At 39.8% G+C, this 17,334-nt stretch overlaps 3 protein-coding genes across 7 annotated transcripts; 1 reads left to right on the forward strand and 2 right to left on the reverse strand.

The window, feature by feature from the left end:
• Nucleotides 1–1,140: 1,140 nt before the first annotated feature.
• LOC108113176 (triple functional domain protein) lies at nt 1,141–8,929 on the reverse strand. Of its 4 annotated transcripts, none has more exons than XM_017223693.1 (8): nt 8,740–8,929; nt 5,127–6,365; nt 3,117–3,215; nt 2,723–3,020; nt 2,574–2,660; nt 2,328–2,432; nt 2,129–2,263; nt 1,141–2,065 (listed from the first exon to the last, which is right to left on the reverse strand). In XM_017223693.1, the coding sequence occupies exons 2-8, from the start codon at nt 5,951–5,953 to the stop codon at nt 1,562–1,564; spliced, it is 2,055 nt and encodes a 684-aa protein (XP_017079182.1). In that variant the 5' UTR covers nt 5,954–6,365; nt 8,740–8,929; the 3' UTR covers nt 1,141–1,561. The 4 variants fall into 4 exon arrangements, with proteins under 4 accessions (XP_017079182.1, XP_017079184.1, XP_017079183.1 ...); XM_017223695.1 differs by having other exon boundaries at nt 8,868–8,880; XM_017223694.2 differs by lacking the exon at nt 8,740–8,929 and having other exon boundaries at nt 5,127–6,844.
• Nucleotides 8,930–11,712: 2,783 nt separating this feature from the next.
• LOC108112480 (glutathione S-transferase S1) lies at nt 11,713–16,146 on the forward strand. 2 transcript variants are annotated; one of them, XM_017222339.2, is made up of 5 exons: nt 11,713–11,881; nt 14,283–14,578; nt 14,650–14,817; nt 14,888–15,030; nt 15,127–16,146. In XM_017222339.2, the coding sequence occupies exons 2-5, from the start codon at nt 14,308–14,310 to the stop codon at nt 15,292–15,294; spliced, it is 750 nt and encodes a 249-aa protein (XP_017077828.1). In that variant the 5' UTR covers nt 11,713–11,881; nt 14,283–14,307; the 3' UTR covers nt 15,295–16,146. The 2 variants fall into 2 exon arrangements, with proteins under 2 accessions (XP_017077828.1, XP_017077829.1); XM_017222340.2 differs by lacking the exon at nt 11,713–11,881 and adding an exon at nt 12,172–12,327.
• Nucleotides 16,147–16,253: 107 nt separating this feature from the next.
• Nucleotides 16,254–17,326, reverse strand: LOC108112479 (enoyl-CoA hydratase domain-containing protein 3, mitochondrial). Its single transcript, XM_017222338.2, has 2 exons — nt 16,814–17,326; nt 16,254–16,757 (listed from the first exon to the last, which is right to left on the reverse strand). Exons 1-2 carry the CDS (start codon nt 17,275–17,277, stop codon nt 16,379–16,381), a joined length of 843 nt encoding a protein of 280 aa, XP_017077827.1. The 5' UTR covers nt 17,278–17,326; the 3' UTR covers nt 16,254–16,378.
• Between the last annotated feature and the right edge of the window lie 8 nt (nt 17,327–17,334).

Consider the following 17,334-nt stretch of genomic DNA (forward strand, 5'->3'; position numbering starts at 1 on the left):
CATTGGGATAGAACTCAAAACAAAAGCCTGTGTAACACTTTTGCTTTCATCATGGCAATAATTCGACTTAATCGTTTATGATTTCATATTTGCATATCAATTAGGTGGCTTTTGGCTAATGGCCGGGCAATAACTGTTATTATTGGCCACTACCTATAATCGAGGCGTATCGTTTTCGCCTTGAACTTTTGGGGGCAGCCAAACTGGTTGGCTTTTGTTTCGATTTATCGGGTTCTCGGCCGAACACCGAATTGAGTTATAAATCAGAAACCAAATAGTTTCAGTTGACAGAAACCCGAAAATTTCTATTCTTTTAACATTTAAGTGTTCTAAAAACTAAAGTGATGATCTCATAAGAGATCACCGGAAAACAGGCAATTGTCATTTGCATTTGTGAAATTCACCAGCTAAATTGTTAACATTTTATATTATTTATACAATTGATTTTTTTTTTAAACATTCCTCATCAAAAGCATTCCCTGATGATGCAAAAAAAAAAAAAAAAATACAATGAGAATTATAAATAAACATCGAGCAGTTCTGGGCGCGATTGATGAGCTGCAAGCGGAATGATCAAGATGGGGAGAGGGTCAGGGGGGCCATTCAGCAGGCGAACAATAATTATTGCTTACATTTATTTATATGCGCCATTTGTTTATTTTTATACATTTTCTTAGTGATGTCACAGGCGAGTGCAAGTGGCAGTCAGAAAACAAGTCGTTTCGCTGTTTTGAGTATTGCGTGTCGTATCATTAACAATATCAAGAGTGATGAGGTGGATGGATGGGTGGGTGGTTGTTTGTATAGAGATCGGTGCGAGGGGATATATATAACAGCTGCCTCACGTCTGGTTCTCATGACAACGCCGATGGCGTGCGACCTTTCCATGATAGATTCATTTGTTTTGACGTCTGCGAAGCGTGTGATTCCGCTGGCAGAAAATGGAAGGAAGTGTCTGATTTTCTAAAAAATAATGTTCACAAATATTTCCTTAATGAATAGCTGTGGGAATTAATGATAAAAATCAAATTGTAATAAAGGGAGTTTTGATATCTTTTTTTTTCAAATTTAAATTCAAATTTCTGTAAAATCAAAAGTTTTTTTTTTATATTTTTGTTAAGCTGGAAAATAATCATATTCTTCTCCATATCTTTAATTTTTATTTAAAACTTCTTTTCTATTTTTAATATTTACAAAGAACAAAAATGCTTAACCAGCTAGGCACAAGAGAACGTTCAACGAATTGCATTTTGTGACAACAATAATACAGGATATATACAACTTAATTAACCGACTAAACTTATAATTCAATATTTGGTTATTTAGCATTCAAATCGAAAGAAGTTTTCCCTTCGATCTCCTTTTGCCACATTCACAATGAGCAGGAATTTGAAAAACAAATTTCAAATATTGACTTGGCTTGGCTTGATGGCCCTCCGAAACTTGGCCGCCTTAGACAGCTTCAGATATATATTATATATCATACCATATATATCTATTCCAAACTGCCGATTTTCCATAACAGAAAAAGGATTATTTCCTTGTCTCATATTGCAATGCCCTAAGATACCGCATACCAAGTAGTTCTGTTGCTGATCGTGTCTTCGTCTGGTTTTGGCATTATCCAGATATTACCGATTCCGCTATCTGAACTGAAGCGATTGGAATCGCGGTACAGTGAAAAACTGGGAGCCTTGCGATGCAGATGATCATTCTCTCGGGAATAGCGCTCCTGCAGCTTCTGCCTTTCCTCATTGGCAAAATTATTGATCATGTCTCGGATTAAGTCCAACCAGGCGGCAATCTGGACTGGATCTGCAGTGAATTCACATTCCTGCTGTTTCCTTCGCTCATAGTAAAGTGTAAATGACTTCACCTTAGCTGAGATGCCTATATGCTCGCAAGGATAACGACCATGGAAGATCAGATTCTTGCCCTTGATCTCCGTATAGATGATACACTTGTCGAAGATGAAGACCTTGGCTCTGTAGCTACGCTTGAGTTTATGATCGAGCACCTGGAACTCGTTAACCTTCCGGAATTTGCCCTGGTAGTAGACATTGAACTGTAAGTGGAGAGGAAAGTTTAGAAAAACTCGGATGAGGTAAGCTTTGTAAGTATTTCCTACCTCATGGCAGTCTACTATGTCATTGATGATCTCCGATTCATTGGTGGTGGTCAGCAGGGAACGTAGGCGCTTCTCCAGACGGCAGCAGGACTCTATTAGTGGCTTCATCACTATATCGCGGTTCTTGAAGAAGGTCTAAGGTTGGTTTTTGATATTATTAGTTTGCTTTAACACCTTTTTCTTGTTAAGATTTACTTACATTGATAAACTGCGTGAGGAGCAAAGGATAACGAGCCATGCGCTGAATAGGCTGCACCAGAAAGCTGTTTATGCCCAACTTATCATCGCGTTCCAGGCGAATACTCTGGAAAATTAAACATATAATTAGAGATATTATATAAAATAATAAATATATTGCACAAAGATTAAATTAAGCAAACAAAACCACTTAATGTTCCAATTAAGATTTTAAAAATAACTTTACTTGATATCTTTCTATACTCACAGTGAAGTAATTTTTGTAGAGATCGCATAGTTTGAGGGACTTTTGCTTGTTCATCGTGAAGATGACATAGCCATAAAAGCAGTTTTGCTAAAAAGTAAATAAAAAAATTAATTTCTAAATCTTCATTCCACAATTTACTAAAAACTCACATCCAGGAAGTGCAGAAATTCATCGAACAGCAGTTTCAGATCGCGTCGATTACGCTGCAACATGGGCAGGAATTCATCGCGATGGAACTCGGCAATCTGCTCGATGTTGCCAAACAGATCGTACTTCTTGCCACGCAGACCCAGGGGAAGATCCTTGCGCTGGAAGATGTTGCCATAGTTCTCAATGCCCGTGTACAGGTTGTTCACGTAGGCCTCCTCCGTCTTGATCAGCTCCTCCAGAATGGGATGGACGCACTTGTCGCTCTTGTCCCGCAGCTCAATCTCGACCTCCTCCTCTCTGGAAAATAGATATTAAGAAGTATAAGTTTTTACTCCAACTAATCAGCAGAAGTGCACTCTATTCTATTTTTAAGCTTTTAAGATTAATACTCACTCATCTTTAGGCTGATAGACCGAGTGAAACTTGCCAACCAAATGCTCATTGGTGGTCCCAATGATTTCAGTCTTTCGCCTCGGCGTGGAACGATAGTTTCTAAAGAGGAAGAGAGATTATTGTAAATTGAAAAAACTTGTTATCTTCAGCTTAATGGTAATAACCCCCCCAAGACAATAACAACAACAAGTGCAGCAGTGATAACTGTTAAGATAATAACCCCCCGTGCCAGCGGATGAGTCAGTCGAAGGAGGTTGATAAGACCAGTGGCAACCTTTAAGCAGCTAAAAACATGGCTAGTAGATAATGTCAGAGCATACATGTTTGCCTCGGGAAATGATTCATAGACCTCGTATTTCATAGATTTCAATCTAAAGATTCATTCACGCAACGATTCCTGTCGAGGTGGTTTCCTTTGAGTACTGAACAGCGCCATGGACTCCTCTATTGATCTGGCTATCCTGGTTACCACCTTCAGAATGAAATCCATTTGCGAGATGATAAACCAGGAGACCATGATAAGCAGTCCCATGGCCAATGCGGTCATAATGAAACCCGTCAGCTGGAAAAGGACTTTACAAAGTTGGGAGTTAGTCCAAACAGAAGGCGATTCTACAGACCCCGGAAAGGAAGCCATCCTCGGGTAAATCGAATGGATTCGCTCGCCAATGGAAGGAGGTTTCTCCTCTAGGACTGATCCCATCCTCCTTGTACCCGTCCGGATACTCCCCATGTCTTCTCGCCTTAGCTTCAGATTCTCGAGTGATTTCTAATGAGGAGAACCTCTCTTGCTCCAAGGAGCGAGATCGTACTCTCTTATCGTCTCGGTGGAATGTGCGGGATCTGGAGGGATATTCGCTGCTGGCAGATCTTAGTGAAGGTTGAGACCTGGGTTGACTAGTACTGTCTGCACTTAAAGTTTCCGTTTGGGAATCATTTTCACCCGATCTTCTCTTCGCCGGCACCGCTGGCGGTGTCTTCTTTCTCTTCTTTTTTCGAGACGGAAAAGGATCATCTGCGGTGTCTGTGGCCATGGAAACTTTAGGAGGCTTTGTATAGACATGGGAACGCTCCACTCGCTCGTGCTGAGCCTCATTGGAGATTTGGCGATCGACATCATCTTCAGAAGTCGTCTGTGATTGGCTCTTCTTCTCCTCGCCCTTCTTGGATTCATCCATTATCAAGATGAAACTGCTTCAGGGCATACGTTTCCCAGAGGTACATTTTACGATTTTTGGCATAGTTCTCAAAACTAGAATAATAAACGAAATGCCTGCTCTGCTTTGACCTGGGTATCTATCCTTCATTTTGGGTGTATACTTTTTTTTTTGGCATTTTCACTGGCTAACCGGTTAGGCTAAAAGTGCTCCAAAACTCAATTAACACTTTGCCAATTAAGTTCAGACTGAGCTAGTGCTGTGAATAGTTGGGGTTTTTTCTATATGGCCAAAATCACATTATTTGATTTTGACACCGAAAAGGAAGCTAAGCGACCGCGAAATCTAGTTAATCGAGTTGGGAGGGAAGGTCAGCATTGGTAAAGACTTGGATTTGTTTCATTACCTTTGCTATTAACTTTACATTTAGTAAATGCCTACTATTAGTTTACTTATTAAACTTTCAGTTAAATGATTAAACAAATATTAGCACTAACTTGAGAAAGCAGCTCTAAGTAAAGTCTATTATTCTGCACGAACTGAAACTAATTGAGTAAATATCTAGAAATCTGAGTAAATAGTTGGTATACTATAACTACTACTAATATATATATTAGAAAGAATGATCACACGTGTAAGCTTTCTTAAAATGAAAACTTAAGGTAGAAAAGAGTAAACTTCTGTGGAGTAAATAAAACTTAAAAAGTCACTCCCTTAAACATTCCAATACACAAATTTCCCCATTAGTAAGAGAGAACTTTATACACTGCTGCACCTGTTAGTTTTTCCACAATCTAAAGTTTTCTATAAGCCCTCCCACCCTGATAAGGCTTATCATTATTTAAACATTTACCTGGGGAAATCGTTGCGCATTTTTAGCGGAGCTGCTGGCTTTTCTTTGGATTGATCTGCACTAATGGATCGCTGTACCTGCTGCTGGCCCTTTGAATCCTCGACAGCCTCCTGACTGGGTATGACCTCCGAGATGGTATCCGCAATAACGTATTCCTCGGTGGGTGCATGTGGTTCCGTTTCAAAGTCGGATATCTGATCAACTTCGTCTTCGGATCGCACTTCATGGATGCTCTCTCCACCTTGCATACTGGGTATGGAACTGCTGCGACTACTGCCCAGTCCCGGGAGACGTATACGTCTCGGGGGCGTGGCTGGCGGCGTGCCATTATCACCGGAATACTCCTCAAATGACGGATGTCGGCGGTTCTCTAACAATTTTAGGCTGTGCCTCTCCTGCTTCATAAACCCAATGCTTGCTTTGAGCGTTTCAAAACGGTGTACCTTCTGCCGGACATCTAGCAGAGCGGGATCGGGAGTTTGTGGCGTCCCTGGTGACTCTGGGTTACCATGAACACCTCCACCTACTCCGCCACTTTCCGCCTCGTGCATCTTGAGCAACGAGCGGCGATGGAAGGCACTCTCCGTATCGGAATTAACGGAATACGAGAGCTGGAACGAACTGGAGCTACTGGAGCTCAGAGGACTGTCCCGTCGTGCGACGTCGACGGACTCTGGATTGCTACTGACGAGAGCGCTGCTATGCCGCTCCTGCTCCGCTGCCTGTTGGCTGATCCGGCGACGCGAGGTGCGTTTGTTGAAGTTGCGGTTACTGAGATTGCGCTCCCGGCGGAAGGGCAGCGGACTGAGATCTTCGTCGTCGGCCATTTTGGTATGTGGGTGGTAGTCCCCCCGATAAACCTTATCTATAGCTTTCTCTTTTCCTGATTTTTTCTTCCTCTCTTTCGCTCACTCTCTCTTTCTCACTCTCTGTCTGGAGGTTTTTTACTTAGACATTATCGTGGGGGGACTTTTGGCTGGGCTCTCAATTCTCCCCCGGCGCTCCAGTTGAATTAAACGTTTACGAGCAGCTATTTACTTTTGGTTTTTTGTCACCGCCAAGTGTATATAATGTTTATCTTATTTTTAATTTTATTTAATTTTTCTTTTTTTGTTTTAGCGTTTTTGTTTTTGTGTAGGAACACGTATTCGTATCTCTCTGTTTGTGTTGGCGTCAACGGCTGTGCTGTTTTTGTTGCTTTTGCCACGGTGCTGATACTTTTTCGTCGCCTTAATTGCGCTGCAAACAGAAATTTACAATTAAAGCGATCGTCAAAGCACTATAAATTGAGAATTAAAGTCGAGATTGTACAACTAATTAGACATGTAGGGGCCAGAAATGATGACGGAAAACGAATGCAGATTTTGACATGGGGTTTAAGTCATTAATGGTTAGGAAAACCGGATTTTGACCTTGATTTTATAGTTGGATAATATAATAGAGTGTAGGATAATCAATGGTAATTAAAAAGATCTTCTAGATGACTTAAAGTTGGAGAAATACAACTTTTATTTTAAGAATTCTCACTCTTGTTATGTTTATTTTGTGGATTTCTTTTTTTTTCTTTTGTAAGAAATCAAAAAATCAAACTATAGATTAATTTTATGTTAGATTATATTCCGAATTATAATGATGATCAGCAATTCTGTTTTATATAACCCCAAACCAAACTAAAGACATCGCTAGAACAAACATTTTCTTTAAATTTAAGTCTTAATCCTCCTCCACCCTATGCAGATACTCAAATATTTGCATAGAATTTAACTTTGAGATACAAAAGATTTATTTTTATGACAAATGACGTCAAGTTGTCGGAGGTTCGTGACAGACAGAAAGAGAGAGATGGAGAGCTTCAGAGTGGGAAAGAGAGACAGCAATCTGTGTGTAGTTAATTATGTGTGACGTTTGGTTTGCTGTTTTTTATTTGAGCAAAAAAAGTGGCAACAAAAAAACCAGTACAAAGCACTCGAAACCGCAAATGAGGCACAACAAAAAGCAAATGAAGAGTGAACGGCTTGATAGAGGAGGAAGTACGAAGTTCCCCTGAACAAACTAAACAAAAGAAAGTAGAAAAAGTCGCAGAAATGCAATATTTCGATTCCGGAATAGCTTCACATTTGAATTTGCCCATATCAAAAGGCACTACAGTTGCTTCTTATATGAGCTGGATTTATTCAGAATGAGATATTATATTATATATGAGAAATAAGTTCACAGAAGTCCGGATGTTCATTGTATAGAATTAGTTATGGATAGACCTAACTTATATTGATATTATCAACAAACCCCAAAGAACTTGATAACCTTATTCAGTTCAGTTACCTTCGAAAATGTCAAAGACTTCCGCAGAAATACTAACAATTGATCGTAACAAATTATAACCTTGCACTGCATTCGGGCTAACCATTAAATGGAGGCCAATAATCACAAAAATATCACCTTTATGACCCAGTTAGATAAGTTCCAATAGCCCAATAGTTAGACATGTACAGATATACACCAAATCTTTTTTGGTCTTTATCTAATCGGGGTACCCATATTTGTGTAGAGGCTATAAAACTGTTTTATGGCTGCAATCGACAGTTGCAGTTTTACTTAAAAGGTTTTTCCCCAACTAATACAAAAAGAACCCTTGTTATCTTAAGTGATTCATTCATTACGTGACCTTAGTATAATAATTTTGGGTTATATTTAGGTAAAGATAATGGTTTAATCTCCTAATAGAACTTTTAAGCTTCTTGGGGGATTTTTCAATCGTTATTAATAGACCGCAAACTGGTTATAACTAATTGGGCTTTTAGCGTCATCACATGCAAGTTCCATTGTGTTTGGCTTTGGCTACCTTTTAACTCCCGTGGAGCAAAGGGTATATAAGGCTTAACTTGTAGAAATACAAAATATTACTATTGCAAAATCAGGGAAGCATGGTGGCGCTGATTTTCCAGCTGAATCGTTTAGGAAATTAACTCTCGATCATTAGCTGATTCATACTGGTATCTCTAACCAATCCGCCCACTCCTTATCAATGTTTGAATATTTGAATGGGTTTTAAAGCCACTTCCAGGTATATTCGGCGCCCATTATTAAGCTCTTATCAAGTAGGGGAACTTTTCGGAACGATGTTTATCAAATCAAATCGATAGAAGAATAGGTAAACAAATAGATATATAAATGGGAACCTTGAATTAAGACACATTCTGATGATACGTTTTTCGCCCATTAGCGAAATCAGCTAACAAAATAGAGTTACTGTTTAGTCAGCCGATTACAAAGATAAGGGCAAACAGAATAATGGCTAAAAAAAAAGTGGGAAAACCGCTCGTTACTGACACGACTCGGTACGACAAGTTTAATCCAAAAAACAGCTTTACAGCCAAAAGTGTTTCGAGGGAAAAGTCACATTTTATTTTGTTCTTCGTTTATTTGCTTAATGAAATTTGGAGTTTGATTTTCAGGTTTTTCATTTTGCACAGTTCATAATTTGTGGGCACGTGTTAATGAGACAGTTTTGTAAGCGCGTGTAGACGGTACGTTTATTTGCTTTTGATTTTTTTTTTATTTCAATTTCTTCACTATCTGGCATTCGAGTTCACTTGCCATTTTTGGCACTTACATTGTTCGGTTTAGCTTGGTTTAAGGTCACGGTGCACGCTGCGTATACGCAATACTGGCTATATGCTGGCTTAACAATCGTTCTTGCCAGTGATTGTCGTGTTTTTGAGTAATATTCAACGAACGTACCGCTCACCTGCGCATTTGAATTCGCACTGAAGTGGAATTCGCGGTGCAGCAAGTGCGAGAATTATCGCCTCTCCCGATCTTGCTCTCTCTGTCTCTCTCTCTCTTTACCATATCTTTTACCTCGCTCCCGTCGTCTGGTTTTAACTGTTTGCCTGCCGAGTTAGTTATAATTTTTTTATGCGCTCGCCTTTTTTATACTATTTATTATTATTATTTAGATTGCTCTCTCGGGCTTAGCGGTTCCGTTCTGTGTCGCATTTTCCACAGCAAATTATTGTCATAATTCCGCCAGCACCGCTGCCGCCTCTCATTCTTTGTCTTGGCTTTTGTTTCTGGAGTGCAATTGCAGGCGGCATAAATTCTTAATTAGTCTAGGCCACACAGAAAAATAATTTTGTTTATCTATAAATGTAGCTATAAAAATAAAAATAGTTTTAATATTGGTTTTACAAATTTTTAAGCATATGTTTTATTTATTATTTAAGATTAAAAAACACTTTTTCTTAAAAATACTTTAAACTTCAAAAATTATAAATTTTTTCTGTGCAGTAAACTCTTTTCTTTTAGCCAAGAAAGAAACGAAAAGGAATGCGCTAAAAATTCCGTCACAACCAGGCAGTCTGGCAAGCCAACTTCGAAATCAAAAACGAACCGAAAATTTCCCTGACTAACTAGCAAGTGAGCCGAATAAACTTCGGACTTTCCAAATCCCCCAGGAAGAGTTTTACCCGGTAAGTACCGCTGTGATTTGTAATAACCTGGAATATATATACATATATATACTTTTCACCTGTTCCACTTGATTATGCACTCGTCAGCGTATTTGAAATGTTTGCCTTATCGGCAATGATTGTCATATCTTATCAAAACGAGGTCTACTCGCAATCGAAACCGCCAACAGAAAACCAAAAGCTGAATACACCGCCGTCGCATTAACGGCCACAAATCGGTCATTTTCTGTGGATTTTCGGTTTAATTCTTGGCGAGAATTCTGGGCTCTGTTTTCTGGGGGCTTTTTTCCGTTTTATTACTTATTTTTGCACCGTTTTGCTTATCTTTGCACATTTTCGAACGTACTCCGCCCCGCCAACACAACAAAAGTGGCCAAATCGCTTGGAATGCTTCTCTCCCAGCTGTGGGAGTCCCATGATTTTGGGTTGGTTAAACTGGTAAAATCGATTGCATTTTATTGTTTTTAATTGGGTAAAGCCCAAGATTGAGTAGGTGTAATCTCCAAATAGAGGGAGTTTCATGCGTTCTCGGAGAATATTTCATTAGCATATTATTATATCGCTTACATTTTATAGCACGTTTTGTGAAGCATTTATGTTATTAATACTCGGGGATATTACTTAATTTTATATCTTCAGGTTATTGGCCTTGAAATATCTTATTCAGAATTTATTTTTAATAACACTTAATATTTGATTATGATCGTAAGCTTGTGAATACTTTTTGGTTAGCGCCAGGTTTTAAACCTCTTCAATTCGCCTTTCTATTCGTGAATTCGCCGGAACTCACAGCCTTATCAGTTAGCCTAGCGAACAACCAACTTCGATGTATTATCAAATACCACAACCAAATGTGTCAGAGTTGCCAGATCATTCTTTTCAAAAGTTATGTTTTTCCGTTACATTTTAAGCTAGCCATAACAATTATATAGCAATGTAAAACAAATTTAAGAAACGCATTAAATGTTTTCATATGCTTTACCTACACCACCTTTTGTAAATAAAAAACATTATGTTCTTAAAATGTATGCTATAAATGTATCTTAAAATATAGTTTATAGTTTAATTGAAAAAAAACTACAAAAGAACTATAGTTCTATTTAGAACTATATTCTTTCATAGCTTGAAAATTGTATATAATTTCTGCTTAAGCTGACAACCCTTTGAAGTTAACCTGATGCCTCCCACATAAGTAAACATCTTAGATGCACTCGAATTTCGTCGCCAGGCCCCGCCGCCGAGATCGAACTAAAGCAAAGTCCAGGGCAACGCCGTCGAATAATATTGGGCGTTTTAAATTTCCTGCCAGCCGATTTCCCAGTATATGTTTACAGCAATTGAAAAGATAGGATAAATTAGATAAAAGAACAATTTGGATGTGATCCCACCAATTTTTAAACAATCTTAAGAGCAGAAAGCAGATTTTACTCAAGTTAAAAGTTTGGGTAATTTAATATTTTATAATTTTTTTATCTAAAAAGAAGCCAATCTAAAAAGATACTTAAAAATGGTTTGTTTAACTTCAAACATTGGAACTATAACAGTTTTAGAATCTCCGCTTTATTTACTTTTCTTTGTTTAAACTATCTTAAAAGCTAAACGCCAATAAGCATCTCCCACTAAAAGCAGAAATAAATATTTACTACCTTTATTTTTTGCAACTATAATTGGTTTATAATGGAACTGAGAGCTTCAATCTCTCCAAAAAGAGATAAAAATAGAGAGACTATATGAGAGAGAAATTAGAATAAGAACAGGGAGGGGGAATTTGTAGACTAGCTTATAAAAAGCAATTGCCAAATTAGGAATCCGAGCTTGTTAGAATATTGCATTCCATGTTTAATCAAGAGACAGTAAGAACAAGATGGTAGATTGAACCAAATAACTGGTTAGGTATATTAACTAATTCATTAACTGCGTTTCCTTTTCAACGCCCACTAAACTTGGAGAGTGTTTACCTTTAATTTCGCTCTTTCTCTCTCTCCAGTTAACCGGCCGGCTTACACCGACGTGCCAATACATATAAGCTTGAAAGAGAGTAAGATTTTTCGTTCGAGCAGAGAGCGCAAATGGGTGAGAGTATAAAAGCAGCGTTGCCGGGCAGAAGAAAGTCAGTTGCTGTGCAATCGTTGTGGCGATCCGTTTAGTGAGTGAAAGCGTCCCAGTGGGTGGAGAGAGAGAGCGAACAAAACGGAAAAAAAGTGCGGAACCGAAGCTTAATTGGCAAATTGAAGAACTGAGAGTATACCCAGTTCCCAGCTGATTTTTTTATTCTTTCTTCAGGTAAGTCCAAAAAGGATCCCTGGAACCAATCCAATATCGTAGAACTTGAGTGATGTAATTACGCACTAAGGTGTACAACAAATACAACGTTTTACCCTTGCCAAAAAAAAATGGAAAACGCTTTTTGCAAACTTCGAAGCCGAATGGCGTTCGTCTCGATTCGGTTCTAAAATTACACACATTGATTTTTTGGCTTCGATTGATTGATTTTTGGGTCAATCGATTCGAAATCGAAAAGTTTTGAACTCGTTTCGGTGAATCGCAGTTCGCGCGGATATCTCGCCCCGCTCGCAAGCAAATATGTGAAGGACAACGACGTGAACCGATCAACTAGAAGGCCCTCTTCTTCTGCCACTTCAGAACCGATCAGATCGGAATAGAAATATAGAAACGACCATAGCACCACCGTCGACCGTGGAGTGCGTGAACGTATTTCGAAGCGTGAGGTACTCGATTCGGAAACATCTCCCTAAGTGCAGTGCATATATACATATATTTCAAGAACCTTATCAAAACGGAGGCTTATATAACCCCTCAATCAATACCTTTCTGAAAAGAAAAAAAAATTGAAAAAATTGAAATTGAAAAATAATGTTGAGAGACAATCAGTAATAATATTTCACAACTGATAATAGAGTGAAATGCCTAGAGACTTGGGGTCTTAGACTTTCGAATTCTAGTGATAACCCATCCGATCGGAAAGTTCATTTCGAAAAAGTTGCCCATATGGGCCCGGATTCACGTGATTCCATTCATTGCCTTACCGTATTGACGTATTTTCAACGTTGCAAAATGGGTCCTTGACCCACTGTGATCTCTGCCCTTTCCCATGGATTGGATAATCTTTGGCGTCATTTGGCTGCCCTAACCTTTTCCCACAATTAAAGTGAAACTATTTCCCTCGATTTAAGTGCCAAAGTGCCAGATCAAAGAGCCAAAATAGATCAGCAAATCGAAATTGAATTAAATCATGACACCAAAACACAGAGACAGACCGAATTAAATTCAATTGAAGCTGTCATGGCAACAAGTGCCATCTAGGAAAAAAAATAAGAAAGAAGGGAGAGCTCCTACAGAGGGGCCGAAGATAACGCCGAAAAGTCGAATCGATTGTTGCAATTTGAGACTCTCCGAAAGCGAAAATTGCAGCGGAAGAGGCGACCAATCGGGCATTACAAAAAGGGGGAAACTGGGAGACGAGGGGTTCGAAATCTTGCTGACTGACTGGGCGCCCTGCCAAAATCATGGCAAAGGCAAAGACACTAAGATACACATATATATCGAATGAGAAAACTGGTTTACGTTCCTAATGGATCCTATCCCACGTTTAAATATTTATCCAGCCAGGCAGGCAAAAAAAGTGTCGACTACAATGGAAACAGGGGCGTACTATCCGGGCCTCCCCCGATTCTTCTGCCAGCAGCGCCAACGCCCCAAAAGATATTGAGCCCGACTTTTGCACTATTCAGCAGAAAAATAAAATCGAAGGGGAAAAAAAGTGGGTAGCTGGGAGGAGGAGGAGTAGTGTCTGTTTCTTTGATGTGCGTGGGTGGGTGTGTTGTCTGTGGGACAATCAATGCACTTCCGCTCGGTTCTATAGGGAAATACTCTTGCTTAAAAGTAGGCATTTCAAGATATGTATACTATATATATATATTGCAGTTTTATGGTAATTATCTTTCTTGTCAACTTTTGCCTTGACTGCGCTTGATTTATTGCATTATTCTTGAAAAGCTACCAAATAAGGCAAGCAAATAAATAACTTTCGAGAGCAAATATGACTACCCAAAGTTAACTCACAGATTATATCAGTTTCTACCTCCAGCAAAGTTCTTTCTCATATATTTTGTTAGCACTTGTACACACACTTATCGTGGAATCTTCTAGTCATTCCCTATCTGGGATCGTATAAGTTATTACGTACCTTTAATTATCCTTATCGGGTACGCATATTCTGACCCACTTCAGCCACCAAAGATTGTCACGTTCTGCTTATCACAAAAGCCAGGCTATCGACTGATTAACTAGGTTCAATCTTCTAGCAAACATAAACAAAATTGGGAAAACAATGTTAAAATAGTTTCAGCTATTTCGCCATGAAATGAAATCTTTGGGATTAAAATACTTATTGGTCTGAAAAGGTATCTCACTAATTAAAATTAAATTAGACTTCCCTTAATTGAAGGCTTTAAGAGTGCTTCTAATTGGTGGGTAACTTAAACTTGAATCCACCTGTCGCACCATTCTAGGTTCTACTGTACAACGTAACTAAGCATGCGAATACCATTACTAAATCGCTATCAATTTAAATATGTTTCTGCATTCCATATCACATTGATAAATATATGATAACGCTAGTCGATGGCTAACATAGTTGCTTGATTGTCAATATGCTTTACAGGGAATTGCATTGAGAGAGCGCAGAAATGGCCGATGAAGCACAAGCACCACCAGCTGAGGGCGCACCACCAGCAGAAGGTGAGGCACCACCACCAGCCGAGGGAGCCGAGGGTGCCGTCGAGGGCGGAGAGCCCGCACCACCAGCAGAGCCCGCTGAGCCCATCAAGCACAGCTACACGCTCTTCTACTTCAACGTGAAGGCGTTGGCCGAGCCCCTGCGCTACCTGTTCGCCTACGGCAATCAGGAGTACGAGGATGTCCGCGTGACTCGTGATGAGTGGCCAGCCCTGAAGCCAAGTGAGTTCACAAACCTTAGTCTATAAAATAGCCAGAGGGCTTACCTTAATTTCATCTTCCTTCTCCTTTAGCCATGCCCATGGGACAGATGCCTGTGCTGGAGGTGGACGGCAAGCGTGTACACCAGAGCATCTCGATGGCCCGTTTCCTGGCCAAGACCGTCGGCCTATGCGGCGCCACTCCGTGGGAGGATCTCCAGATCGACATTGTGGTTGACACCATCAATGACTTCCGTCTAAGTAGCGAACAATGTGTGCCTCAGTTTCATGTTCAGTGTCCTTGATTAACTCTGGAATTTTTAATGTATAGAAATTGCAGTCGTCTCGTACGAACCGGAGGACGAGATCAAGGAGAAGAAGTTGGTCACCCTGAATGCGGAGGTCATTCCATTCTACCTGGAGAAGCTCGAGCAGACCGTCAAGGACAACGATGGTCACCTGGCTCTGGGCAAGGTGGGTGGTTATAATAAGGAGGATTGTACTCCCAGTTTCCTAAAACGGTTTAAGGATAAATCGTATTAAAAATGTACCTTTTTTCCCCATCCACAGCTGACCTGGGCCGACGTCTACTTCGCAGGCATCACCGACTACATGAACTACATGGTCAAGCGTGATCTGCTGGAACCCTACCCAGCTCTGCGCGGTGTCGTGGATGCCATTAACGCTTTGGAACCGATCAAAGCCTGGATCGAGAAGCGTCCCGTCACCGAGGTCTAAGTTCATTGAAACACGACTTTGGATGAAGGGAAACCATTGCACACCACTCAGACACACCACCCGCACTGCAGAAATGCAACACACCAACCCACATCTGTACACATTTTGTTCCTTTTTGCGGAGGATCCGATCCGAGGAGCAGCGGATTTTCGTACGGGGTCATAGACGCGTAGGAGTTTAGCACGTATCACAATGGACAAATCGTATTTGTTCTTAATTTCTTGGTTAATAATTCTCTTTGCATGGCGCTATATACATATATTTCTATTGGGATCCGCTAGCGGATCAAAGTTCGTTAGCTACTTCTGTAATGATGAAAGATAATACTTATTGCACAGTTTATAATATTTTGGCCAACCTTTAGAACATACATTTAGCGCACTTATTCAGATGCTTACTGTAGCTATATATATATACATAAAAAATATACGAGTGGTTCATCTTTTAGACGTAATCTATTATAATTAATTCACTGCGAAGAGCTCAACAAATATTTAAACAAATTCAGCGAAAGCTAAGAAACAATTACAAATTCTTTTCTTTTTTTTTATACGAAACGTTCGCGGCCCCAGGTATTTTCTTCGTCTCATCCAGTTCCCAATTAAGTAAACTCAAAAAAAGACTCACATCAATAGAACCGGACTCCCAAAAAAATTAACTAAACAAATTAAAGGATATGGAAAATTATAATAAGAACAGACTTTAACTGCCAAATTTCAAATGCACTCAATCACTTACATCAACTTATACATTTTATTTATTAAAATTTGTAATTGTATTTTTTAAATATTTTCACAAAACACACTTAAATAAACTAAACACCTAAAAAGGAATGAGCACTTTTCGAAAGCACGACAACTGGTTTTATTTTGCTATAGAATGTTCCCAAAGTTCCGGAAAGGTTTTTAGTTTTCATAATAAAATGTTTAAAACATAATTAAAAATGAGATACAGAGTCGTTTTGGTTAATATAAAAACATTTTAATAACATTTTGTGTCACATTGGACATAACTAGCCTAGAAGTATAAATGCACAATTGGACAGTTCCGTTTAATTTTCAGAGTTGTACACTGTATGCTCCGCCTACTGGTGCTTCCAGTTGGGTGATCGCTTTTCGAAGAAGCTAGCAATGCCCTCTTTGGTGTCGTTTAGTTGTAAGTTCTCGCACATCTTCTCCTGAGCAGCGGAAAGAGCTTCTGCCTGGGACAATGCCAGTTGCCTATAGTAGAAGTCCTTACCCAAAGAGATGACAGCCCGACTTTTGGCCTTGATAGCCTTAGCGATTTCTTCAATTTCCTTATCCAAATCCTCCGCTGGCACTGCTTTGGTTACCATTCCTGATATATAGGCTTCCTCGCCGGACACAGGTAGACCAGTCATTAGCATGTAGGCGGACTTTGGACGTGACATGAGACGGCCAACGACCACGCCGGGAGTGGAGCAAAAAACTCCTACGCCAGCTCTGCAAGAAGTTTGATTACATGATTAATAGGTACTAAAGAGGTAATTTATTCTTACCCTGGAGTGGAGAACTTGCTGTTCTTGGTACAGACTACCATATCACATGAGACCGCCAGTTGACAACCCGCAGCAGCCGCATAACCATTGACTTTTCCAATCACAGGCACCGGGAGCTTCTGGATGTCGTTTATAACGTCGGTTAGCTTTTGGAACACACAAGCCTGTATCTTGGGGTCATTGTGGAGCTCTTTTAGGTTGTGACCCGCTGACCAAATCTTTCCTTGGGCCGTTAGGACTACACATCTCAGGTCCACATTGTCTTTATCTTTCAGCAGAGCATCCTGAAGGGCAGTCATCATCTCCAGTGAAAGGGAATTAAGAGTTTTCGGGTGATTCAGCGTTATCTCCCGTACTCCATGCTCTTCCTTAACCAAGACCAAATCACTGCCTCCATTGCTGGCAAAGCGGAGAACCTGTGGCGCCCAACCTGTTGATTTTGATATTTTCAATGCACGCAACATTTTGTATTTTGATTTGTAGCCAGTGTTGGTAAATTTGATACACAAACAGCTGACCAA

Source organism: Drosophila eugracilis, unplaced genomic scaffold, assembly GCF_018153835.1.
Source record: "Drosophila eugracilis isolate 14026-0451.02 unplaced genomic scaffold, ASM1815383v1 contig_90, whole genome shotgun sequence".
Classification (NCBI taxonomy): domain Eukaryota; kingdom Metazoa; phylum Arthropoda; class Insecta; order Diptera; family Drosophilidae; genus Drosophila; species Drosophila eugracilis.